Below are 27,198 nucleotides of genomic sequence, written 5' to 3'. Positions count from 1 at the left end.
CACGTGAGGCCAGAGAATTTTCAAAGTGGCGAGTGTGAGCGTGGGAGCGCTACCTGTCTGCCCTGGTCCCGGAAGAACTCGCCGGCGTTGTCAATGACTTGCTCGTCTGTCAGGTTGGAGTAAGGCTGCTCCTGGCACACGCTCAGCATCTCCCACAAGGTCACGCCGAAGGCCCACACGTCGCTGGCCGTGGTGAACTTACCCTGTACGCGCATGGCGGCAAGAATAATATCACACCAATGTCCGTTTTTTTTTTTTTTTTTTAAGCGGTAGTCAACCCTTTTCTCAAGAATATGTTCCCAGCAGGCCCACAAGTTGAAACACGGCATTCTGAGAAATATTGCGTTTGGGGAATAAGTGTTAATCCATTCGTTTTTAGGCATCTCTGGGGGCGGCCATTTTGTCTTCTGTCGACTGAAAATGACATCACAACTGCTCACAACGACCAATCGCGGCTGACCTGTTTTCTGAATCCGAGCCGGGATTGGTCGTTGTGAGCAGTTGTGATGTCATTTTCAGCCGACAAAAGACAAAATGGCCGCCCCCGGAGATGGCTAAAAACGAGCGGATTAACACTTATTCCACAAACGCAATATTTATCAGAATGCTGTTTCAACTAGTGGGCTTGCATAGAACATATTCTTGAAAAAAATATGTTTGCGTATGACGTTTCCAAATACAAACCGAGAAGCCAAGTGGCATTCATTGTAACGCTTCACGGAGAGGTCTCAAGATTGACCAAAAATGACTAACTGGTATGAAAGGTCACTTCAGAATTATGAAAATCAGACAATGGGTTTCAGAGAAATTGATGTTTTTTTTGTGTCGGGGGGAAAAAGAGGGCCTTTTTGGGGAATGAGGCAGCCTACAAGTCTTTGAATCAAAATTACCGTGACATTTCAAATACCGTTAATTTGCCCCCGAAAAATGACACCTAAATAGCGCAATGTATATGTTATGGCTGATTTTAGAGGCCATAGATTTACTTAATCCAAGTTTTCTTTTCTTTTTTTTTTAAATTCCACTTGTCCCGTCACTTCTCTCAGCTCATCAGTACAGCACTAATATTTGTCTTTCTATACAAAGGATAAAGAATATGACCGAGGACTGTTGTAGTCGGTCGACATGATGTTGCTGCACCATTCAGTCTGTCCCTTGAAAGATTCAAGCGCCTCAACACGGATGCTAATTACTGTTAGCATTAATATAGCGGGCTGAAGGCGAGGCTCACAATTACGTCATGTTCATCTCACCATGAGGATGCACTCCCAGGCCATCCAGCGTATGGGCAGCACGGCTCGGCCTTGGATCCTGTAGTAGTCCCCGGCGTACAGATTCCTGCTCATGCCGAAGTCGGCGATCTTGATGTGGCGCTCTCCACTGGGGTCGTCGGCGTCGCTGTTGCCCCTCTCGCCGCCCACCAGGCAGTTGCGCGTGGCCAAGTCGCGGTGCACAAAGTTGAGCGAGGAGAGGAACTTCATTCCTGACGCGATCTGGCTGGCCATGGAGACGAGGGCCGGGTAGCTGGCGGTATACATTTCTTTGTATTATTTTGGGGATTTATGACTCAGGGTTTACGACACACTTGTTTGGTAAAAGTTTGTAAAGTTGTCGTAGTGAACGCTGAAATGACTGCAAGTCGACCCAAACATATTTTCCATTTTTAGCCATCTCTGGGGGCGGCCATTTTGTCTTCTGTCGACTGAAAATGACATCACGACTGCTCAAGGCTCAGCTAACGACCAATCACGGCCGACCTGTTTCTGAAGCTGAGCCGTGTGTTTGGGTTGATTTCCCCTTTAAGTAAATTTAACAACAAATTCAAGTAGATAATTAAGCTGTTTTATTTCATGTTTTTTTCCTCCTTAGTAGCTTAAGCCTACCTTGTAACACCAAAAATGTATGTAGAACAAATCTAATATTATAGTACGGATTCATTTATTGCTTGTGTTTGTTAAAAAATTACAAGGAAAGAAGACTCTGAAAAAATTATGGCACATTAAATCACAATCGCAATATTAAGGAGGGGCGGGGGGTGGGGATTTCAATTAGATTCGTTTTTTAAAACCTGATGGTGGGCGTGGTGTGCGAAGGCCCGCTCTTGTCCAGCAAGACTCGGTGGGACAGGTACTGGTTGAGGTCGCCGCATTCCATGTACTCTGTGACCATGCAGAGCGGGTCGCTGCTCACGCACACACCCAGCAGGCGGATGATGTTGGGGTCCTTCAGGCGGGACAGGATCTTCACCTCCTTCAGGAAGTCATTCCTAGCAAGCAACACAAAACAAAATCAATGAATGGATTTTTATTCTATCATTGCATAATAGATTTTCACTCGCACTATACAGTACATTGAATTCAACCACCCCCCCTCCCCCATTTATGCTACGACGACACATAGCCCAAATGTGCCACTAAAGGGCAAAAAAAAAAAAAAAAAAAAGATTTGAAATCCGCCTAATCTGAAAGAGGCTAACCTGGCATTTTTGGAAGCGTCAGGCCGCAGTATCTTGACAGCCACCAGCAGAGGGCGACCTTTCCTCACGTTGAAGGGGAACTCCAAGTCGGGAAGGTCCTGAGGGTTTTCGATCTCGCACAGGTGCACCTTTCACGACAACAATGGAGACACTGTTGAACCACCTGATGCTACACCGGAAGACCGTTCCGAAAAATTGACTCACTCGCTAATAAGCACAGCAAATGTCAGATACTTGAAGACTTTTACTCAAGTCATGTTCTTCAAGGTGACTAACTTCTACTCAAGTTATTTTCTGTGTCAGGATTTTATTGCGTTTGGAATGAAACATTTTAATCTTTATTTCATACAAGACCGGAAGATTGATATGGCACCGGGGGCCAGATCCAGCCTGCCACATAATTTTGTGGCCCACTAAAGAAAAGCAAGTGTGTTTACTTTCTATTTCTTGCTAAATTGATTTTTTTTACATTGATTGAAAAATAGTTGTTTACGTAAATACATACACACCGGTACTTAATTTTTCATTACTTCCAATTTCAAATTACACTGCAGCAGTGCTTCTCAATTTTATTCTGTTACTCATTCAAGCATCACCCCCCCAAAAAAAAAAAATCCTCTCTTTAAAGTTAAATACTAATGGACAAAGTATTGTAAAACAGTCAAATGTTCTACCTGTAATCCACATCTTCATTTTTGTAAGCATTACAAAATAAAATATGAGTCATTTTATTCATTATATATGCTCTTTTTATAGTTCATCAGCTGATTAATCGTGTATCGGAATTTTATTTTGGAAAATATCGGAATCTGCCTCAAAAAAAATTTTAAAAAATGCCTCGAGTCAGGCCCTAAAAGGTATACTCAGCCTTACCTCTCCAAACTGTCCTTCCCCGAGCTTCTCCTTGAAGACGAGACACTGGCGCTGCAACTCGGGCAAGGGGCCGGCGTCGGTGCCCGGGCTGGACGAGGCCAAGGCGGGCACGGCGTAGGTGTTGTTGCCGCTGACGCCCTGCAGGCTCACGATGTCGGCCTCAGCGTAGTGCGGCACGCTGGGGGGCAGCGGGGGAGACACGGGTGGCGACAGGGCCGGGTACGGCGGCGAGCCCGGGTAGGGCGGAGGCTCGTCCTGCGCCGGGGGGAATCCCTTCTCCGGGGCCGACTCCAAGCCGCACGCTGGGGAAGAGGCAGACGTTGAGGGTGAATTGCCATGGGAATGAGCGGGGACAGGACATGTCGGCAGCTGTTCCACCATGGAGACACAAGATGGTGACATGTGTGAGAAAAGAAAAAAATGCGGATACAGGATAAGCCTTAAAAGCGAAACCAACAACCAAATGAAGACACTTCATGTTTGGGAAAAGGGGAGTGACACACAGCAAATGTTTGTCTGCATGTGCCCCGGCGAGCAGTTTTTCGGATCGCCCTCAGTCGGCGCCTCCTTTTAACCTTCAGTAACAGGCGGTGCCCCTAGATGGCAGCGTGTTCCTTTACGAGGAGTTGGGACGGAACCGCAGTAATCACTAATCATGAAACCTAATTCATTTGAGGAAGACATTATAGAAAAAATATGAATAATATATTGAGGTAACATTTTTTCAGAAATTAGAATCATAGTAATCCCTCAAGGGAAATTCAGCTCACACTCCATTTAATATTTATGAGGCATACCGCACAAAGTACTAGACAAACATCGTAGGTATGTAAAATGAAGCCCTGCATAGTCACAGATTTTGGAGGGGAACTGAAAAATTCACCTGTTTTCATTTTGGTATTGCTGTACGTCTGTATAGAAGGAGGAAGGTCAAACAGTCATTTGAGAATTGTCGTTTACTTTATTACACAATACTTACTTTGTTTTTTGTTGTTATCTTTCATTCAATAAAAATGCCACATTAAAACAACTAAAACTAATAAAAACAAAACTACAAAGCATTTCCGACAAAATATAAAACTAAAAACGAACAAATCTGCTCTAAAAACTAATTAGAAGTAACTGCATTTAAAAAAACAAAAGTGACAACAAAGTAAAAACGAATATAATAAACTATTATAAGATGGCTCCATATATCCATGTTTGCATTATACTGCCCCTCGGTGGCCAAGACGCACATAAGCGATGGAGCAGCACAATGTCAACTGAATGGCAGCAAAAAAAAGAAAATCTTCTACATTGTATTTAATTATATAATTATAACGCTTTTTATAAAGTAAAATATGACTGTTACTTTCCCTGATAAGAACACATTACAAACTTTTTTTTTCCCCCCCAGCTCGGATGCATCCAACAGACACAAAAAAAAGCCCGCCAGCAACACAAATCCTGCCAGACAAGTGACAGCATGGATTACCAAGATTTTGAGAGCAAAGAAAGTTACCAAAGGCATCTGACTCAGAATGTGAAAACCTGCCTTACTAGAAAATAAAGAATCGAATCCCCGCCCCCAAAAAAGAAGCCACCACACAAGGCAAAGAGTTAAAAGGGGAGTGAAGTCAATCGCATGCATGTCAAGAAGAAGAAGAAGAAGAAGCGTGACTACTGATTACACTACATTGCAACCCTGACAGGGCTACGGCCATTGAAGTAAGGTGAGACCAGACTAGGGGAGGATCCACCGGCGATCCCCCCTCCCCCACCCCAACCCGGCCCCCACTTTTGGGATGCGGTCGGCCCAGTCCGAGGTGTCTTACCATGGGGCACATTGAGACTCTTTTCCTGAGCCTGACAGGTGCTGGGCCTCGAGCCTTTCCTGTGATCTGACAGGAGCAGGTGATAGGCCGGGTTGTTTAACAGCAAGGCTGGGAGAGCACAAACGCACACAGTACACAGTACACGCACACACGCACGCACGCACGCCACAATACACACAGGACGGGGTGGGCCACCGCATAAAGTAGACAGAACAGAACAAAATAAGGTTCTGTTAGCATGTGGTGATCGATAAAACGGGAGGATGGGATGCAAGTGGAGCACACGGCAAGCACGAGCGACAAGGCGGGTTAACACAAAACAACGCGACCGAGCGAAATCAGCTTTTGGAGTTGAGTTATTTCCAAAGCGGAGACGACATGCCAACCTCCTGCCGTGCGCGACGACTACAAGCGAGCCCTCCTCCTTTCCTCATTTTGCCCTTCTTCATTTTAGACTTTTTTTTTTTTTTTTTTTCTCCCTTCGGAACAAAAGCTGCTTTGTGCCCTTCTGAGCAGTGCATCTTCACACACAGGCATTCTTCCATGTGGATGTGGCTTACTTGCCAACACTGTGCTGAATCGCTTCACGGTAGGATTTCAAAGGAAAATGTTGACTTAGTATGTTCCGTGGGCTAAAGTATTGGGACGCACCTCTTAAAATCGATTGATCGAGCCATTTTGGACAAAGGGACGATTTCTACGTAAAGTGAGCATTTTCTTGGCCCAGGCACTTTCAGCCGTTTATTAAGCAGGACAAGCTATGAAAAAACAAAAATAGAAAATTGACAACACTCACAAGGTGCCGCTGCAGACCACAACTCACAACCAGACGCTCACGCGGTAGTAAGCGGCTAATCTGACTCCCGCGCCTGAAGCCACGCCCCTCAAACGCAATATTTATCAGAAGGCCTCGTTTCAACTAGTGGGCTTGCATAGGACGTATTCTTGAAAAAAATACGCTCGGGTTGACTTCCCCTTTACAGACACGTATCCAACACACAAATACTACAGTATGTACCGTACCTGTCAACTTGTACGTTTTCCACAATTTTTGTACAGGAAAAAAATAAATAAAAACTTATTTTTTGTTAGACCGATCTCGTCTTGCCCATCTCGGCTCTAATCCGGAGCGTCCGTTAGCGACTGCAAACTTTGGCTGACTTTCACGAGCAAAGCTCGCCCCACCCCACCCCCCCGTTAAGCGATAAACACTGTGTAAGATTCTATATAGAAATGTCCGTTCCGTTTCCCCCACCTCGCCCGCAAAGCGATAAATATGGTGTAAGATTACATACAGAAATGTACGGGCAAATTACAACTTTTGTAAGATTCAGCACAGCCCGGGGTTGACAGGTATGATGTACAGTCATTACACAGTTTATTTTTTTACATGCCCCATTATTGTTTTTTTGTATTATTTTGATACAATATAGTCCCGTTTTTCTTTATTTAAAAATACAACAAAGAAATTGTGTTGAAACTGATTAACTGAAACAGAAAGTAGCATTTCAGTTCATTTCAATTTTTTTTTTTTTTTTTTTTCTTTTAAAGTCAATTGAGTGACAAATTTGATCACAGAGCAAATTGGGTCAAGCTGACTTCTATATTTTCTTATTTTGCTCGCAGTTGGCGTCAAAGTTCCAATACTTTTGTCCATATCGTTTCTAGTTGCATTCCAGGGCAAAAAGCGCAAAATCCTTTGCACACTTGAAGATATCTGAAAAGGACAAAGTGCATGTCTCCATGCCGTGTGTGTGTGTGTGTGTGCGTGTGTGTGCCGGACCCACCCGTGCTGTCACGGTGGTCCCGCGGGTGCAGCAAGGCGCTGGGCTCCTGGTACTCGCTTTCGGCCTCCCGCTCGGGGTCATCGGGGAAGGTGTGTATGCGCTGGTAGCGGCTGGAGTAGCTGTGTGTGTTGTTGATGACCACGTTGTCCGAGGGAACCGACAGGTGCACGCGCAGCTCGTCGCTCGACAGTCCGCCCTGAGCCTGTGCAAACGGGACCAATTCCCATGTCAGCATTTGAACGACCGCCCGAGATCTACAAAGTAAAGTCACCTGTTCAGATATTTTGAGTGAAGTTTCCCTTTATTTGATGGGGGAAAAACTCAAGTAACGTAACGTGGTGCTTTGGTACCATAAGTTGAAGCGAGGGGCGGAGCTTCGTTTAGACAGGCGGAAGTCATGTGGAATAGAAAAAAGTAGTGCTCTGGCACAATTTTTGTGACATCAAAAGGCAATTATAACCATTTTTACAATTGCTTAAGTTACTGAGGCCGACGGGGTGGGACGATCGATGGACGGCCATCACGTAGCTCCGCCCCCAGTTGCAACTTTTTCCGGCCGTTTCTTTTCAATAAAGTCTGAAAGTTTCTCCTGCATTCCAAAAACGTAATCAAACTTGTAACGCTCCTGCATTTGTGGCGTTTATGTGACTTAAAAGCGCGGAGGCTTCCTGAGTGATAGCAGTCGCCGCTCGCAATTGCGAACAGCGAACATGAGATGTTAACCGATCTTTCACGAGTTTGTGAACGGGCATCTTCGTCTAGTCCAGGCTTAGAATAGTTTCTGAATTTTCAATATAGTTACTTTTTATTTCATTTTGACTTTAATTTTTTTCTTTTTTTAATTCAGCTAGTTGGAATGAGTTGCATTAGTCATCTTGCACTTGACAAATACACCATATTAAAAAAAATTAAGACCACTATCAAAACGAATCCAAACTAAAACGAAGCATTTTCGGGTAAAAACAATAAAATAAAAACACAAACACCTGCTCTAAAAACGTATCAAATCTAACTGAATTAAAAATAAATAACTAAATATGATGAAAAATCCCAAACTATTAGAACCCTGGAACAGAACTCCTGAAATCAAATTGGCGCGAGCAACGTGAGGCGACATGTTGTGCTAAACAACTTCAGGACTCTTGTGCGGGTGAGACGCTCCAGTTGGAAAATGACAACAAATCGGCGTGAAAGTCGGTTTTCGGGTGTTGGCCCCCGTCTTTCATGTCGCCCGGCACAAATTCGCACCGATTTGCATTCACTTTACATGCAACTACGTCACACGAACAGTTCAATTTGCGTACATTGCGAATGCGTCGCCATGCATACGCCTTTCGACCTCACCTTCCCCAGTAACTTCTTCCAGTACTGCCTCCACAGAATGACGGCGATGACGGCCAGCAGCAGCAGGATGATGCCCACCAGGCAGCCAATCAGGATGGCCGTGTTGCTGCTGTCGTCCTTGGCCACGGGAAGCCCCGCCCTCGGGGACACGGCGGCAAACTCGGAGCCTGGGACGGAGGCGGCAGAGCGGGCGGGTGAGCTGATCTCCATTTGGGACGTGTACAAGTGTAACGTTGCGCACACACACACACACACACACACTGTCAGCTAATACGTGATAGGGAGTGAATGATTCATACCACACAGGCCTCCGCTTGGTGAAAAGAATGTGAAAAGTGTGCGGCTCCTTTTATACGCACAATGTATCAAACTCGGAGGTCATTTAATCCCCGCTCAAGGTCAAATGAGGCATGCAGGTATGTGAGAACAAACACCAGCGCAAAGAAAGACAAGACGCCCATTCTGACCCCCGCACACACACACACACACACACTCACACTCACATCAGTCTGTCAGCACAATGTTGGTAATAAATCCTCAAAACTGTTTTTTTTTTTCCTTGTGCACAAAGCATGCCCACAGAGACAACTTCCATCTTAGTTTTGAGACGCTTTCAGTGTCCAAACCCTCCCGAACATGCACTTGAAAAGACCAGAAGAAGCCATTTTGTTATTGTCCATAAACACGTTGAGCATTAGTATTTTTTCCTGTATACAATGGAACCTCTAAAGCCCAAATTTAAAGCGGAGGTCAACGCACACATATATATTTTTTTTAAGATGTTCTATGCAGGCCTACTAGTTGAAACATGGCAATATGATTAATATGAAATATGAGTTAAGCAGCAAAATCCACCCGTTTTTAGCCATTTCAGGGGGCGGCCATTTTGTCGCTTCTGTCGATTTGAAAATGACATAACTACTCGGGGCTCAGCTAACGACCAATCACGGCTTAGCTTCAGAAAACAGGTCCGCCGTGATTGGTTGTCACCTGAGCCCTGAGCAGTTGTGATGCCATTTTCAGTCGACAGAAGTGACAAAATGGCCGCCCCATGAAATGGCTAAAAAACGGGTGGATTTTGCTGCTTAACTCATATTTCATATTAATTATATTGCCTTGTTTCAACTAGTGAGCCTGCATAGAACATATTCTTGAAAAACAATTTTTTGGGTTGACTACCCTTTTAAGAGCTTTGCTTTTCATTTTTTTTTCCCCATGTTGTCTATGACGGCTAAAGTAGAAGCCTGGCAGACCCTCCCCAGGGATAAACTCCAGCGTCTGCTGATGTCATTGACGCGTTCCAAACTTCAGGCTGTAACGGACTGAGAAGTACTAAAAAGCGATAATTTTGAGTTATTTATATGTCCCATTGCTTTTGGTCCCTTAATAAGTGGGAGGCATCAATACAAACTGTGGTAATCCCTACACCGTTCAGATGAGTTGGATGTACATGCCCTCAAATGAAGCCTGAAAGTCTGCAGTGAAAGCACATCTGTTGGTTTCATTTCAAATCCATTGTGGTGGTGTTTAGAGCACAAAAAATGAAAATGGTGCTGATGTCCCAGTATTTACGCACCTGACTGTACATTAAGACAAAATATCAATGCTTGATGGATTCATGTGTTTAATAGACTAAAGTTGAAGAATTTCCAAGTGACCCTCGATTTTTCGGAATGAATGAAACTCTACAGCAAATGGAAGGATCGCGTTCCGACTTTAGAGGTTCCTTTGTAATTAGTGCCCCCCCCCCCCCCCCCCCCCCCCCCCCCCACTTAACAGAGGGGAGGAGTCAGACCAAGAGGGATTCGCTCGCAACTGCCCTGGGTTCATCCTCCCTTTGTCTCACCTGACAGCGTCCAATTAGCAGTGGTGTCCATCATGAAGGTGGAGCTGGCGGTGGGAGGAGGCGCTGGAGGAGGAGGAGGAGGAGGAGGAAAGGGAGGAGATGGACAAAGGAGGAGGGTGTGAATGAGCAGAGGTGGTGAAGGAGAAGTGAGAGAATGAGGGGGATGAGGACTGCCACTTGTGCTGAAGTAATTCCGATTCTTGACGCAAATATTCTGCCGGAGGGCCGTAACAGAGGCGGGGACTGTTCTACAATGTTGGGACGCAGCTGGAAAGTTCAACACTTTTTCTTGTCATGCTGTGTTGAAAGCCATTGCGTACAGGTAGCACTAAAGCGGCCCTGAGGATTTAGACAATTGAAAAAAAACAAAAAACAAACCTGAAACGATTAATCGATTATCAATAATTATCGATTAATTTCATAAATTAGTTATCGATTCGTCCTTAAACCGCTAAAATCTTTTATTGCGACATTTCACCTAATCGGGGCCATTTGCGTCCACAGGAAATAAATGCATAAACGCCCGAGTAAATGAACTGCAAAATACATTTTTACATATGTTTTGTTTACTAAGCAAAGTGTCCTGCACATTACTCCGATTGCATATTTAATGAATACAATTGCCAAAGATTCATTTAAAATACCTTCAATACTGACAAAGCTGCATTTGTTGCTTGTCCTTGCTTCCTAAAATTTGATTTTACTGTGACAGAGCAATACAACTCAATACTAATGCTGTATTTTTTTTATTTTTTTTTACATATTTGTGTTGCTCCTTCTCGCAACTATACTTAGTTAGCCAACTTAAAATCCACACTGTAGTTGTGTCGCTGCACTTTCACTTATTCCTATACCCCTGACAACACATTACCTCCTTTTGAAAAATTTGGACAATTCCACATGGTCTACAGTAAATTAAGTCATTCAAATCCTCTTCAGGCCATATAGGAAGACCAAAAGTAAGTTCACTCATTTATTTTTCCTTATAGTTGATGATATGATTTGATACTTTTGGATGCTAGTATTTTTTTTTAGTTGAGTCACTGCAATATGCTAAGTGTCAACATGTTAGAATAAATGTGATGTAGCTATATTTCCAAGTATTTGCTAATTCCATGCTAAAAACCTCACTCCTGTTTCTTTCAGTCGTGTTATTCAAATGAGGAGTTCAAAGAAAAAAAAAACACCCCAAAAAACAACAATGTGCTGAGATAGGTTGGCCAATTCCCATTTCGAGTAACTCACAATGCCTTATCTGATTTCCAGTTGGAAAAAAAATGGCTGTTTAGCAGGATCCCTGCGTACAATGCAATTGAGTTTGACAAAAAGAAAGAAAGGGTGGCGGATGAGCAGGAGTGAAGCATGATGGGTAACGAAAAGCCGGCAGAGGAGGAGGAGCTTGACGGGCCGGACTCACCAGAAGCAGCGGCGGCGGTGGTGTTGGAGGTGCTGCGGCTCGGGGTGGGAAAGGATGAGGTGTGCTTGACGGATGGCGACGAGCTGGTGGTGGGAGTCTTGCGACCGCTCGTCTGTGTCATGTCATTTTCAAAAGTGTCTGGAGGGGAGGAGCGAGTGAAAAAGAGTGTTTTCAGAAAAACATTTCAATATCCAACCATCCGTTTTCTATAATACTTCATCTCATTAATGTAGTGGATTTATGCTTTTTTTTTTTTTTTTCATTTATTATGGTATTTAGTTCATTTGTACATTTTAGAGTGTTTGACTTTTTTTTTTTTTTTTTTTTACAATTGTGACAATAAAACATGAACATGAAATTACATTTACACGCACAAATGATTTTTGCAGATAATGACTAGCATGAAGACCAGTGAAGCTTGCTCACAAAACATTCAAATATTGTCATTGTCTATTATGTGTCAAAGGATGAATAGTTTTACTTTATTTTAGTCTGTGCTTGTTCGAGTTAGCTTAATCAAAGGTTATCTTTCATTTCGTAGTATTACACAGTGGATTTTTCTGTACTGTCCATTATGTGTTAAAGGGTAAGTGATTTTACTTTATTTTATATGGTCCACTTTTGTCAATTTTTTTTTTTTTTAAGAACTTTGTGCATCAAAAGAGTTGTACTCAATTAATTTGTCTTTATATTTGGATGTGCAAATGTCAATAAAAACATTGCCTGTACATCTAATAAAGATTTGGCGTCTGGAACAAACAGATTCACTTTACATTATTTAAAGTGGGAAATTATATTGAACGTAAACCAACTTGGAAGTCAACCAGCGTCATGAAACAGATTGTGTTGCACCTATAGTACATGAAAGGAAAAAAAAACAACAAAAAAAACGTGTTATCTTTGTAAAGGCAGAGTTTATAGTAAAGTTCTTCCATTGGATCTCATTAGCAAGTGCCGCTGTATTTTGTAAAGTCAAGTGTACCAGGTAGCTGAAGTTGCCGGTCAAAAGTTTTGTTTACTGCCTGTAAGACGAACAATGCATTATTTATCAGCAGGACTCCCCTTTTAACTCTTGGAGTTTTCTTTTCGCTTCCCGGGTTTGGTGTGATTACGGCGTACTTTGCAACGACTGGTGTCATTGACCACCCCCCCCCCCCCCAATTTGAGAGCGACAACAGTTTCATATGCTGCGCAGCACGACGCCTCCTACTTTGCAGAGGTTATCATTTGCTTCCATTTGTGTGCAGCCCGCGTCTGTTTCAGTCAATAAACCGAAAGGGTTTGTACCGCACAACATGTAATGTGCTGATAGACTGAGTAATATTAAAGCGTAAACACCTACCACCGAGGCTCTGCTGGAGCCGATCGAGCCGGAAAAAAAAAAAAAAAAAAAAAATCGGTTGCCAGTTTACTTGGCGGGCCGTGAGATTGCCTGGGTATGAATAAGCTCCACTCGACTTTCCTTCCCACGCTGCGATGCGGCGCACATAAAAATTTCCCGGACGGGCGTGATAACGCATAACAATGGAAATAACGCGGCCAGGGACAAAACAAGAAAACCGTAAGTGGAATTCGGCTGTCGCTCTTTCAGATCGAGGAACTCGAATTTAGTCACCAGAAAGACGGTAACCGCCAATGTTGAAAAGGAAACTTGTGATGATAACCATAAAACTGGAAATGACATTTGGCATAATAATGGATTCATCAATTTAGCAAAAGTAGTAGAAGCTTCCGTAGCGGCTTTAGTAGTGCAAGTAATGTCATAGTAAATGTAATAGTTGTGCTGTAAAAGTAAAAATAGGAGTAAAAAGCAGCAGCAGGACATGAGGCAACAGTATGAATCGTATCAGTAGCAAACGCAACAGTAGCTGTAAAAATAAATTATAGTAATACAGTAGTACCCAGTCGAAATAGTTTTAGAAGATACATGCAGTCGTCGTATACTTGTACAAGAAGTACTGCAGTGGTAAAAGTAGTAGCAGTAGAGGTGGCGGTAGCGGTGGTAGTAGCCGTGCTAGAAGTAGTAGTAGAAGATGTAAGGGTGGTACTGTAGTTGGAGTGGTAAACTGTAGTAGTAGAAGTTACAAGTACTGTAGTAGCTATATAAAAATAACATTGTATTGTATTGTAATAGTTGTACGAACAGAAGTAGCAGAAGTAGTAGTATTAGTAACGGAAGAAGTGCTGCAGTAGTTGTCGTGTAGTAGAAGTAGAAGTCGTAAGTACATGAGTAACTGTAATGGTGATAAAAGTAGTCGCGGTTGTAGAAGAGGAGGAGGTACAAGTAGCAGTAATATACAGTAGAGTAGCAGTAAGGATAGTAGAAACGCAATACGTAGGTGTAGTGGTTAAAAGTGGTCGTAAGCAGGTAGAAGTAATACTGTAGTAGTACAAGTAGTAGTATCAGCACTATAAGCGGTGGCGGTGGCTGTTACCCGCGTGGAAGGAAATCTCGCTGAGGAGCATCCATGTGTCGGTGAAGTAGAAGCTGCATCGCAGGATAAGAGCCAGGCGTCCGTCCAGGGGCAGGGAGAGCGTGCGGGACGACGGGTCCTTGAGGTCCTCCAGGGGGACGGCCAGCGCCAGGGCCGGGGACGACCACGGCTGCAGCAGGCCGGCCTTGAACACGCACTCCACCTTGTTGAACACTCGCACGCCCTGAGTGTGACGGTTGTTGCTGTGCACCTGCGCAGACGACAGCAGACGAGGACAGCGATCGGATTGACTCGGGTCCTTAGCTTCTGGATTTTTCTAAGATACAGCGGTGCCTGGAGGTGATTAGAAATGCCATTCGTCGGTTACTGCCTTGGCCACTTTCCCATTTACAGTAAGCCGCAAAAGTTGAGATTTTCCATTGAGCGTCATATATTCATTGTATCAAGAATATGTTGTCAGAATTAATTGCATGTTCGCTAACACGTCTTCCAACAAATTAACCGAAAGCAGATAATGTACAGGCTTAAAGCGGAAGTCAACCCTAACATATGTTTTCCAAGAATATGTTCTATGCAAGCCCACTAGTTGAAAAACAGCATTCTGATAAATTTTAGTTTGTGGAATAAGTGTTAATCTACTCATTTTTAGCCATCTCTTGGGGCGGCCATTTTGTCTTCTGTCGACTGAAACTGACATTACAACTGCTCACAACGACCAATCGCGGCTGACCTGTTTTCTGAATCTGAGCCGTGATTGGTCGTTGTGAGCAGTCGTGATGTCATTTTCAGTCGACAGAAGACAAAATGGCCGCCCCTAGAGATTACTAAAAACGAGTGGATTAACACTTATTCCACAAACGCAAAGTGAATCAGAATGCCCTGTTTCAACTAGTGGGCTTGCATAGAACATATTCTTGAAAAAAATATGTTTGCGTTGACTTCCACTTTAACAACACCAAATGCACTTTATAGCGACATTGACCCACTGGGTAACATCTTTTTACAATTTTGCGGCAGCTAATTTGACTTTTTTACTCCACTTGTCATTGGTGATTAGGGTTGAGAATGTGTTTAAAGAGTGTGTAAAGATTGTTTTTAAAAAGCCGACAGTTTAACCCTGGAATTGACGCATTCATTCGTTTTGCCCCTTTGAGGCTGCGATCCAAATCAGACGACGAAATGAGTGCGAGGGGCGAAAGGCGTCCATGCTAGCGACACGAATGTCGGCGATGACGAAACGCAGGCGACGGACGTGTCACGTTGTTAACCTGGCACTTGATTCCGAGCCTGTCACCTGTAAGTGGATCCACATGTGAGGCCGGCGGCTGCGCCACATGTCAGCCATTTTTTTCTGCATGCGCGTGTTCTAGCTAAGGTCGCACCGGTTGCTTTCAATAAAAATCCCAACGGACACTACTAGAGCTTCATGAAGCCCCCCCCCCACCCCAACACCCCCGGGGGAGAAAAGAAATACATTATGTTCGAGGAAGCGCAGGTTAACACACATATAAGGTCACACTCGGCCGTGTGAGAAGTTAACGGGCGCATGTTAAGTAACTTTGCTAGAATGGAGCTCGCGTTCCCACTCCTGACAAATCCACGGCGTCATGTCAGCTGAGGTTAGTGTTGGAAACCCCCTGGTGAAAATCCAGGAAACAGCCTGAGCCGAAGAAAAAAAAAAACAGATTGGGAGTAAAACAGCAGGGGAGGATTAGAAGAAAAAAAGGTGGTGCTCCATCAAAAACAATGCGTGTACAACTGAAGGATTTATTACAATAACACGGCGGGCATGCGGTGAATGAGGAACATAATGGGACAACAGTTAAAAAAACACAAAACTTGTCAGCAGAAAGCATCTTGTTTCAACAGGACGGGACAAACTGTTCTACAAAAAAAGTAATGCATTGTGATACTTTTGGGGGGTTGGTTGAAAAGTGTTTTCGTTGTACATGAAGGTTATGAAAATACCACGTTTTTGCAAATAGGAGCTTGGGGCGTTTATATACGCAACTGTAGATCGCGTCTACTGATGTAGAGGCATTTATTTCATCAGCCTAGTAGCATAATCACCTGATACATTTTGATTGTGGTCGTTGTGAGCCGTTGTGATGGCATTTTCAGTCGATAGAAGACAAAATGGCCGCCCCCAGAGATGGCTAAAAACGATCGGATTAACACTTATTCCACAAACGCAAAATTAATCAGAATGCCGGGTTTCAACGAGTGGGCCTGCTGGGAACATATTCTTGAAAAAAAATATATGTTTGGGGTGCCTTCCGCTTTAAAGTCTTCTGGTAATGTGTCATCAATGTATGTTCTTGTCACTATTTTGTTACGCTACTTCTCTGCTCTGCTTCCGAATGTCGTTAGCTGTTGTTTTTGTAAACGTTTTTTGGATGTTGTGTCATTGCTTGCGTGAAGCACATTGAGTTGCGTTGTGTATAAAACGTGCTAGCTAAAAAGCTGCCTTACATTGCCTTGCCTTAAAAACATTCAGACTTCCAACCTTGACGTTATCAGACAGTTCAGTCCAAGAGATTTGTTTAGATTTGTTCAAGCTATTTTCAACACAATTTGTTAATAAGGCGCAAAAATAGACGACATTGAGACAGACCAATAGTTTCGATGTGTTGAAAGAAAAAATATATAAATAAAAGCGAAAATTGATTATATTTGGCCATAGGTGGTTTCTGGCCGACAGCGACGATATGCTTGATGTATGATGTCAAAATTTCTCACGCCCGTAGGGAAAAAAAACGTTCCGCCACTGTGTCGTTAACGTGTATTTTCGAGGTTGCGTGGATCACATGACCCGCAGGAGTGTGGGCAGAGCTTCATTTAGAGCCGTAAATAAAGCATTAGCCTCGTCTACACCCATTAGCTCGCCGTGATGCTTGACTTAACGTAATGAGGTTATTCATTTATCAGATCAAAGCGTTCACTTAAATGAGAAAAACAGCTTTTTGTCAGCTTCCTTATCGGTGTTTAACACATGGAAAGTGTTTTGAGAGTGCTTAATAACAATAAATGCATATTTATAGACCTTCATAAAAAGCATTTTTATTCATGAGTACACTTGATTTATGCATCGAGTTTCTCCGCAATTCAATTGGGGTCATGTGCTCCCAAGTGGAAATGAGCTGGTGGCGCGACAAAGAACATCTGGAGACAAATCATTATTTTGGGGGCACTTGCGCCCCGAGTGGGGATGCAAGTGAATGCAGACAGGAAATTGAACGGGGAGTGATGTGATCGCAGAGGTACCGAACGTGGTTTCAGCGCGTGTTTACTTTTTGGAAATATGTCGTGAAACACACAAAGTGGTTCCAGTGGGATCGCAAAGATCCCATTCAAGTGAAAAATATATTTTTTTAGATGTTATCTTTGACATTTTAGACGGCAGATGCCTTGGAATCCAACTCGGACATTTTTTTTTTTTTTCTTTAAATCGCAAATAAATATTTCTCCTTGCATGCTAGTGCATTGGGGGTGTGAGAACGGCGGTAAACTGAATTCCCCCTCTTGAGGGATAATTAGAGGATGCTACTTCATTTTCTCTTTCAACACAAAGCCAGCTCAATACTTGCTTGCTACTCTGCAGCATTCCATGAAGTGGGAACATTTACTACCGACAACACAGAAAAGCAAACTAACAAACAAAATGGCTGTGCCCATCATAAATCTATCTATTAAGAGAGAGTTAATGAAGTGTCTGTAAGGTCACTGTGATCATGTTTAAGACCTTGTGTATGGCAATATGGACAGCATTAATATTTTAAGAAATGTTGCCATAACATTTTGGACTTTTATATTAAAATGTGCGTGGTCCATTTTTATTAGTATCAATAAAAATCTTTTATAGCCACTCTCAGCTGAAGGTTACTATCAAACAACCATTTAGCCTCCGCTGCCTTAATGCTAACATACATACAAACACCATAGGCACCTAGCTAACAATTGGCATCTTTAAAGCGTTGTGTTTTTCCCTTTAAGCAACTGATATCTGAACACAAACAGTGCAGCAACACATGTAGAACAACAATATAGCAAAACACACAAGCGTATATTCTTTATCCTCTGCAAACGTTATGTTATGTTATGTTATGGTCCCCTATGTTATGCACTGCCCCCAGGTGGCCAAGATGTGCACAACAGAAAGTGGAGCACAATGTGCATTAAAAGGGGAAGTATGACAAAACTGTTTAACTGTATTTAATAATGTATTTACTCTATGTTTACATAAAGTATAATATTATAGAGCAGCATTCCCATTAAAAAAAAAAAAAACACGCCTACCTGCATGACACGGAGCATGCGAGGCTTCTCGAAGTGGAACTCGATGTCCACACTGGGTTTCCCGAGAACGTCCCTGTTCCAGCCCAGGTAGTCGTAGCCGGGCCACACCCGCAGCTCCTTGCTCTCCAGGAAGTCGTCTCCTCCCAGGACGCCGTCGCACAGCTGACCCAGGCCGCCAAACTGCACCCTGAGCCGACACGCAGGAGGAGGAGGAGGAGGAGCTCAGGTTAAATGGATCTTTGACGTCTGCGGCCGTCAATGGCAGGGAATTAATTTGCGTTATCAGGACGGGTTTTTCACGCTGACTTGCACCGATTCCACAAACAACATGTTGCTAGTACCACTGTTTATATTTGAATCATTTTTTGATACAGTTGATGCTAGGGGGGAAAAACAATGTGTAAGCTTGTTTAGTACAAGGACAAATATATTTCTTATTTTGAATAACATCATTACATTCTCTAAAAGCAAAGGTGAAAAAAAACCATCAAGTAAAATCAGAACTGACATCTTAGAGAGAAAAAAGCAATCAATTTGAAATAGTTTTTTTAATTTTTTTATTTTAAGGCCATATTGTCCAGCCATATGTACGCACAAACACAGCAAGGTCACATCGCCTCTCCTGTCGCCCACGAACACACATCTGCGCAAGAACCCGTCTGGATCGCATCAAAAGGTGTTAGCTTACTCATAAGCAAAACATTTTGGGCCCATTAACCGCACAGCCCGAGCGAGCGTGACCCCGCCACGAATCCTGATGCGGCCCGTCGAGCGGCCTGCCAAAACATTATGGCCAGGAAAGGCGCCTCCAAACCCCTCAGCAACTACAAAAACACCGCGGGTCCCCTTTTCTCCATATTTGGGAAACACTTGCTCCTGCTTGAAGTTTTCCTTACCATTTTTTCATTTTTTTTTTTTCAAAGCAGCTTAGATTCGGCGACAAGTACTTACCCGTGCTCTGTGCTGCCATCGTAGGTGGAGTCGTTCAGGTAGACGGGCAAGCCGGACAGATTCATGACATGACCGACTGGAGCCGTGTAAGCCTTCAAGCCATCTAAGAGAAGCGGGAATGATTGAGGAGTAAATGCCAAGTGCAGGCGGCGTTTTCAGATCCGACAGAGCCAATTCAGTTGCAAGCAGCGAATGAGAACGCCGAGCGCTGGTTTCAAACTAGGCAAACAAACCAAAGGCTCCGTTACTCGGGTCCAACCAAGCGGCGTTTAACGGATGAGCTAATCAGGCTAAGCAGACGTCAGCAGCACTCTGATCGCCATAATAAACGATTCCTGGCATAATATTTGCCTCGTTTGGCTCATTTTACACGCTGAAGAGCATTTTGAGTGCGCTACATTGCAGTATATAACGCATGAAAAATGTACTGTAACTGCGTTTGCCACGATGGTCATTTTCTGCCGACCAGTTAACAGACGGCAAGGTGTCCAGCTTCACTCCTTAGGAACCCTATTTATAACTTTTGACAATCTGGGGCAATTTTGTATGAGGGGCAAGGAGGGCACTGCCCCAACAGATCCGACTGTAGGAGGAAAAAAAAACAAAACAAAAAAAACGTTTTCAATTTCAGATTAGTGGGTGTATATATATTGTAGGCGCCCCTCAAAGCAGACGTTTGCGGAAAACCTCCATTTGATCAATTTAAAAATGGCAAATCATTAAATAGATTATGGTTTCCAGGTTATAGATTTAAATAGGAACTCATTAATTCACTATCAAGCAGAGTGAAATATTTCATGATTTTATCATTTGGATGATGATTATAGCTTGTGGCGAAAGGAGAACAATTAATATCAAAATTGGGGAGAAACTGGCCTTCTGAAAAGTGTTTTGCTATGAGTTTGACATTTTCAATTGAAATACTTTGGTTTTTGTTACTTAAAAAAAAAAAAAGACAAAAATGACTCAAACAGAATTGCAGGAGAACTGAAGCAATATTTACCCTAGGAAATAACTGAAATCCAACGAATACTTTGCAGGCACCCGAAAATATGAACAAAAATACGTTTTAGAGAGTAACTACACATTAACATACAGAAACTAATAGGAATAACAAATATATGTCAAATGAAATGGATAAATGAACATTAAACATCACTTTTATTCTTGATTGAAAACTTGATTGGGACAAGGAGGAGGGGAGGGGTTATTTTTGGGGAATCGGCCATTTTTGTACTTTGCTATGAGTTCTTGAATTTTACAGTGTTTGGTCCATGGGGGCTAATTGCACAGTCGCAGGCAATGAACGCGTAGGCTGATGCTCACCTAACTCATTCGCTGCCAGACATTTTCAGATGTCAAGCTTTTACCCTAACATTTGAAAAAAAAAAAAAAAATATATGAAAAAAATTATAAATAGGATCCTGGGATTGAATGGCCGGACTGTGAAAAGACAAATACATTTGTCAATGGCAGTGAATGAGTTAACAAGAATCAATCCATCATGTCACGTACTGTGTACCTCAGTGTATGTCATCTGCCGTTTCTCCCTGTCCTTTCTCCGCTGTCTATGACAGGGGAGCCCTTTGCCCAAATAGCGACCCTTCAAATTCAGCTAAATAACAAGCACCTACCTGCTAAATTCCATTATTTTGATGAATGATGTTATACCTTCCAGCTGGATAATGCACATAATTTCAGTTTTCGAGTTCCGTCTGCATGGTTCATTACTTTTGCGACAGAAAGTAAAGAAAGTAGTGACTCAACAATTTTAGCCATATGCCACCGCATACTAAAACAAACCCGGTCGAACTGTGCTGATTGCCGTAAAAGCGGCCATATTAAGACTATAAATAAACCTAATCTCTAGCTCCAGACAATCACAACTGACCCAAAACAAAAACCCACTCAAACCCTGCTGATTGGTGCAAAAAGCCACCATATTAACACTGTAATATGGCTAATCTCCAGCTCCAGACAATCAGACCTGACCCGGCTCAGACTCCATTTGAGAGCAAACTTTAATGAGACGTTCTCCCGAAAGACAAGAGCGGGACAGCGCTGATCTAGAGGCGGCGGCGTGATGAACGAGCGAGCAGGGACGTGACTGCGGGGGAGGAGAGCGCTCATAAATACAGCGAGTGCTCGGGGGATCGCGGAGAGCAACGCTATTCGTCAGAGGGCAGACACTCAAGCTGGCAGATGGCGTCCTGCCTGTAAATTTGATGCAATCTCTCAAAGCGAAGCATGGGACTCATGGAAGGAAAAAAAAACAACAACAACAAAAAAAAACAGACTTGGAATCATTATCATTGACAAAAAGATTTTTCACCTTCTGCAAAAGGACGAGCACTCAAACTGGGCCATTCGGACCATACTCGAAGCTACTTGACACCTATGGTCCGGTATTTTTGGCGACTGTGAGTGCTCTCCAAAGAGTAGTACACTTCCTCTCCCTTCAACATTTCATTTCTTCAGCTCTAAACTTTAGGTGGTATGTCTTTGGTGCATTTGGTACCTGGGCCCTTCAGTAGGGATTTACTTGATTTATTTTGATTTATTTTACCCCACGGTCACCGGAGATGCTGATGATTCAATGTTTTAATGTGCGCAGAGCACTACAGACACATTCTGCTAGTTCAAATTGGAAGTTTTGCTCTGACCGACCAAGTACGGCTAAGAACAGAAAAATGCTGACATCATCAAGGGCCAGCTCGTGAATTTGAGATCTGATTGGTTCAAGAAACTGCTAATAGTTTGAGTTACATTGCCCAGCACGACTGATCCTGGGCAGATAAGATTGACGCGGCAGCACATAGGGGCTGAAATATGATTGGACCCAAAAAAAAAAAAAAAAACCTAGCTCACCCTGACTCACCCCCTGACGTATGTAGTTGGCCTGTTTTACTGCCGCTTCCCCTCCTTCCCCTTCTCATTTCGGACCCTCTATGATATGCCTCCTCCTCAGTTGAGAGAGAGCTTTTCTAGTTTGCCGTTTCTTTCAAACCAACTGTCCACTCTGTCCTGAATTTGGACAGTCCTCAGGGTGGACCTGGCATTTTCGCTCCTCTGGCCAATACTTATGAAAACCAGCACCTTGCACAATGGAAATAAACAGAGCAACTAGGAATAATTCAGTCAAAAAATGTTCTGAATGAAGAATAATAATAATGAACTCAGCCTGTGAAAAGACAAGATTTGTCAATTCAGGTCACATGACAGCCACTTACCCGTCCACACGCAGCCGTACAGTTCCACTCGAAGGCAGACGCTCATGACCCTGTCGGCCAGCGGGTAGAAACGCACCATGCGGGCCACTATGGGGGGGCCCAGGTCCTTCAGAACAACATCGTAGGTGTTCTCGTTCCCGGACACCACCTTGGCGGAAAAAGCATCAATATTCACTCACACAACATCGCTCTGCGTTTTTTTCCCCCTCTAGTTTTAAGGCTGGTTCAATCCACTCATCTCAGGGGGCGGCCATTTTGTCACGTCTGTCGACTGAAAATGACATCACAACTACCCAAGGCTCAGGGAACAACCAGTCACAGCTCGCCTGTTTTCTAAAGCTGAGCCGTGATTGGTCGTTATCTGAGCACTGAGCAGCTGTGATGTCATGATCAGTCGACAGACGTGACAAAATGGCCGCCCCCAGAGATGGCTAAAAACGGGTGGATTAGCTCTTATTCCACAAACCCAATATTGATCAGAATGCCCAGTTTCAACTAGTGGGCTTGCATAGAACATATTCTTGAAAAAAATATGTTTGGGTTGACTGCCCCTTCCAAGAGAAACATGTGCAAAACTCCCACTAATTACTATAATTAGTGTAATTATAAGATGTATTTTTAATCATTTGTTTCTTAACCTGGGTATCGAAACATGTCTTTACATGAAACTGATCTGTGGCGCAACAAAGTTTGGAGAGCGCTGTACTGTGCTGAAAAAAATAGCAATGAAGACAGATTAATCGACTTCCACTTTCATCACATTATATTTTCAAATACCAAAAAAAAAAAAAAAAAAAAAAAAAAAAAAAAATCTTCCCCTCCTCACTACACAATCAAAAAGCACAACAAAAAAAATGGCACACTCACTAGAAGGGCACTATACTATATAGTAGTAGATGGTGAGTGATTCCAAAGACAGCCTTAGCCCCTCTGCCCTCTCAAGCCTGGGACTTGCTATTCAAGCCGTGTTATGATCTTAACCGTAGAAAAGCTCAAACGAAATGCCTTGAACGTGCCAACTGATTTTAGAGTCAAGGCCTGAGGCAAAATTTTGCAGTTGCAGCGTTTGTGCAAAGATTGACACTGGCGCGCAGTCTCGAGAGTTTGCCGGGGCAGCTTCAGAATAACGCCGACCTCCTTAAAACGTTGTTGCCGGAGGTCTGATTCCCATTGTGGAGCACACACGGCCCAGAGCGAAAGAAAATATTGGGCGGTTTAATGGACACGCTTCAATTGTGTCCTTACTTCCTGGCCCCAGCGATCCTTCCAGGTGATCCATTTCACACCGTCTCGGGAGTAGCGCAGGCGATAACTACGGGCAAACTCCTGGCCGTGCCCGTCGGCGTGGCGGCCCTGAGTACCCACCAGGGCCAGGAAGTGGAGCTTGCGAAGGTCCACCTGCAGGAAAAAGGGAAAGAGTCAGCTTAGTTTACGGGAAAGAGTTAGCTTAGCTTAAAGATTGAGTGAAAACAGACGGCGCTAGCTAGCCTGGCTCAGGCTCTTTAGCAAGCTTGAATTAGTGGAACCCTTGTGACATTCAAAAGTGTGTTAGCTTGATTATTACTGACTGAATGTGGAATTGGGATTTCTGCTAATAGCAGGTGAACACTAATAGAATTAAAAAAAAAAAAAAAAAAAGAGAATGGATTATTTTCACTATTTTACATACACGGCTTCACTTATTTCAACATCTACAAATGTCCTAGCTCATGTGTCTGTTTTAAAAATCAACCGTGGCCCACAAAAGATTGTCCCCCCCCTCCTCCGCCATTCAGTGGATATAAAAAGTCTACACACCCCTGCTCAAATGACAGGTTTTTGTGGTATTTAAACAAATAGATCCTATAATCCATACAACTCAACTGAAAAAAGGAAATCAGGAGTAAAAATAAACAAGTGAAGATCATGCATTTGCGCAAGTGTGCACACCCTCTTGTAACTGAGGATTGGGCTGTGTTCAGAATTAACCAATGACATTCAAACTTGTGTGGAATGAGTCAGCACACACCTTGCACCATTTGAAATGGCTATGAAAAATCTCGACTAAAGATCAGATGTTCTTGTCGGCTTTTTGCCATTGTTTTCCTTACTTTTACATTTGTTGCTTGATTACAGTTAGTTACAGCCTGCGGATGTGGTTGTGTTCACAATAAACCAATCACATTCAACCTTATATTTAAATGGGAGACAGCACACTGAGTAACATCCAAATAAAGTTCTGATGTTCTAGTAGGCTTTTCCTGTCGTTTTTGTGGTCAGGTCTTACAGCACAAGCCATGGTACGCAGGCAGCCCAGCATTTCAAACAAGATATGTTCACTTTTTATATCCGCTGTAGATGCTCAGAGAGCTTCAGTCTCACATAGTGAAATACTGTAAACGCTTCAAAAGGTTTGCGTGTGTACTTTTCCAGAAAGTTACGGTCACATTGGACTACAGAAGCCGGACTGTACGTCCTCCAAAGTAATTTGACTTGTGCAGACGAGGAGGAAGCGAGTGCGATTGTAAATCAAAGTGAGCTGGAGGCGTGGCGCTAACCTGAAGGTATTCCGATCCATCTGGGAAGACGGCGCCTGCGGGGCACCAAGCTCCGTCTCCATCCCCGGTGCTCAACCTGAAAATGCACACAGGTCGCATTTACGCCAACTGACAAAACACACCAGCTCCACTATTCCCATGACAACGCCTGCAGCGTGCGGAGGTGAAACCGAGAGTTTGCCACAAAACAAACCCGCGTGTAATGGATTCCGCAGCGAGAAGACGCCCACAAACGAACCCACAATGTTGTCTGCAAACACACTCAAGCTGGGAAAATGTACAAATGTACAGCGCACAAGCACATCTGAAGAGAAGGAGTTGAGCTGCACTCTGTGTGTTGTAACTGCTCCTCTTGGACCACCGCGCACGCACGCGCGCGCGCACACACCAAACAGCAAAATCGTGACACGTATGGCGTCACGCAGACGGTGCTGCTTCTCCCTTCAGAGGGTGAGCTCATGCAGCAGGAAACAGCCGGATGATTTCACACACTTTAGAGGGCCGTGATGGAAAGATGAGCAGGGCTGGGCGTCAATACTGCATTCATGCGTTATACTGTTTTTGCTTCCAGGGGTGGGAATTGCAGGAGATAAAGTAAATGTCACAATACAGCGATGAAGCAATAATAATAATACATGTATTGGAAAGCTACAAAAATGTACTTTTTCTTCACGACTCAAGAAATCTATAGTCTGATTTAAAAACAACCAAAAAAGTTACTGGTAACTTTTGTCAGGAGCAAGCCAATTATCAAAAGATGTCAATGTCAATTTAAAAAAAAAAAGGAAAAAATACAATTTTGGAAGTTTTTTTTTTTTTTTTTTTTTTTTTTTTAACGATCCAAAACAAGAGCAAAAGTCACTAAATGAAAACTACTGACATTTAAAAAGATTAAAATTAGATCATAGAAACTTTTAAAAATATTGACAGTAATAAAAACATTGAAAACCTACAACAATATAGAAAAATATTATAAATACTATGTGGTATTAAATGGTCATACTGTATATTCAATTCCGATGAAAATTTATATGGAAAATTCCACTTTCTGTCCAAAATTCAGCGACGAGATAAAACTGTGGAATTATATTAATTTTGTGAATTTTTCCTTTGTTTTGGATATTTATAAAAAAAAAAAAAAAAGTGTAACATTTGGTGATGCTTTTTTTGTTTTGTTTTAATGGCCAGCGACATATCGGGGGTTATTGTATAATATTGTTAACAAGGATGTAGGTTAGCAATGTTTCCATTATTTTATTACAAAGTATATTTCATTTATATCACGTAATTCGGCATTAAAATTTTTTTTTAGTAGTATTAATTTTGTGAGCTCGATCAGCAACATAAGATATTGACGTTTTCCAATAAAAAGTCTTGCATCTCCAAATTCTTAAAAAAAAAATTTTAACATCCAAAACGAGGGAAAAAAAGCACAACATGCACTACTAAATTAAAAAAGACTATAATTACATAATAAAAAAAAATAATAATTGAATGAAATTTTTGGTGGGAAATTCTACTTAAAATGTTTTGACAGTGACGAAAGTGATAGCGGTTAGCACATCTGCCTCTCAGTCATGAGATCTGGGTTCGAATCCTCCATTTCTGTTTTTACGTTCACAACCGCTTGCTATGTGTTTAGAAAAGGTGTTTGGATGGCTAAAACTCTCTTTAAAACTGTTTTCATATGGTTTCCCTACATTGTGGCTTTTCAACTACAGTGGGGGTCTGGAACGTACTTTTTGTCCAAGTCCAATTGCTTCCTATCAAAAACGCCATTTTTTTGAACATCCCCCAAATTCTTGGAGCTCCGTCGCTGCAATCCAGTAATCATCTCCACATCAATCATCCTCTCCCTCCCCCTGCATGCTCCAACCTCCTTTTTAAACGATAAACGATTCCTCGCGTGCTTTTAGCGCCGATCCCTCCTCGCTTGTTTGCTTCGCAGTGCGTCCGCCTCGACGTCCGTCTCAGCATCACTCCCCCCCCCACCCACCCATGTCTCCTTGAGAGCACCGCGTCTAATAATCATTTCCACATGGCCGGACTCGCTGCCAAAAGCGCGCTCACCCACACACGCTCGCTGTACCACTCCTACGCGTGGTTATTAGAAGGCCTTGCGGGGCCTAACCTGCTCTCAGCGCCTTTCCTGCCAGACAGATAAGTAGCTAATGACATTACAAATACAC

The 27,198-nt window shown here is 43.0% G+C and overlaps 1 protein-coding gene across 4 annotated transcripts in view; it reads right to left on the bottom strand.

Annotated features, from left to right (window-relative positions):
• The window catches only part of ddr1 (discoidin domain receptor tyrosine kinase 1), a 56,039-nt gene that overhangs the window by 3,573 nt on the left and 25,268 nt on the right, over positions 1-27,198 (bottom strand). The window contains exons 4-19 of one of the 4 annotated variants that reach the window (XM_086038715.1): positions 25,010-25,085; positions 23,718-23,870; positions 22,473-22,620; positions 19,243-19,345; positions 18,292-18,478; positions 13,996-14,245; positions 11,561-11,698; positions 10,144-10,206; positions 8,298-8,464; positions 6,954-7,155; positions 5,167-5,274; positions 3,350-3,651; positions 2,477-2,604; positions 2,069-2,266; positions 1,254-1,524; positions 54-203 (exon numbers count right to left, since the gene is read on the bottom strand). In XM_086038715.1, the coding sequence (XP_085894841.1) occupies positions 54-203; positions 1,254-1,524; positions 2,069-2,266; positions 2,477-2,604; positions 3,350-3,651; positions 5,167-5,274; positions 6,954-7,155; positions 8,298-8,464; positions 10,144-10,206; positions 11,561-11,698; positions 13,996-14,245; positions 18,292-18,478; positions 19,243-19,345; positions 22,473-22,620; positions 23,718-23,870; positions 25,010-25,085 (2,644 nt within the window). The remainder of the gene's footprint in view (positions 1-53; positions 204-1,253; positions 1,525-2,068; positions 2,267-2,476; positions 2,605-3,349; positions 3,652-5,166; positions 5,275-6,953; positions 7,156-8,297; positions 8,465-10,143; positions 10,207-11,560; positions 11,699-13,995; positions 14,246-18,291; positions 18,479-19,242; positions 19,346-22,472; positions 22,621-23,717; positions 23,871-25,009; positions 25,086-27,198) is intronic. The other 3 variants (XM_086038716.1, XM_086038718.1, XM_086038717.1) reach the window with 3 other exon arrangements.

Source organism: Filicampus tigris, chromosome 8 (assembly GCF_054856515.1).
Source record: "Filicampus tigris isolate MCC_2025a chromosome 8, RoL_Ftig_1.0, whole genome shotgun sequence".
Taxonomy (NCBI): Eukaryota; Metazoa; Chordata; class Actinopteri; order Syngnathiformes; family Syngnathidae; genus Filicampus; species Filicampus tigris.
Note: the sequence above shows the minus strand (reverse complement) of the source record. Positions and strands in the feature narration are given on the sequence as shown.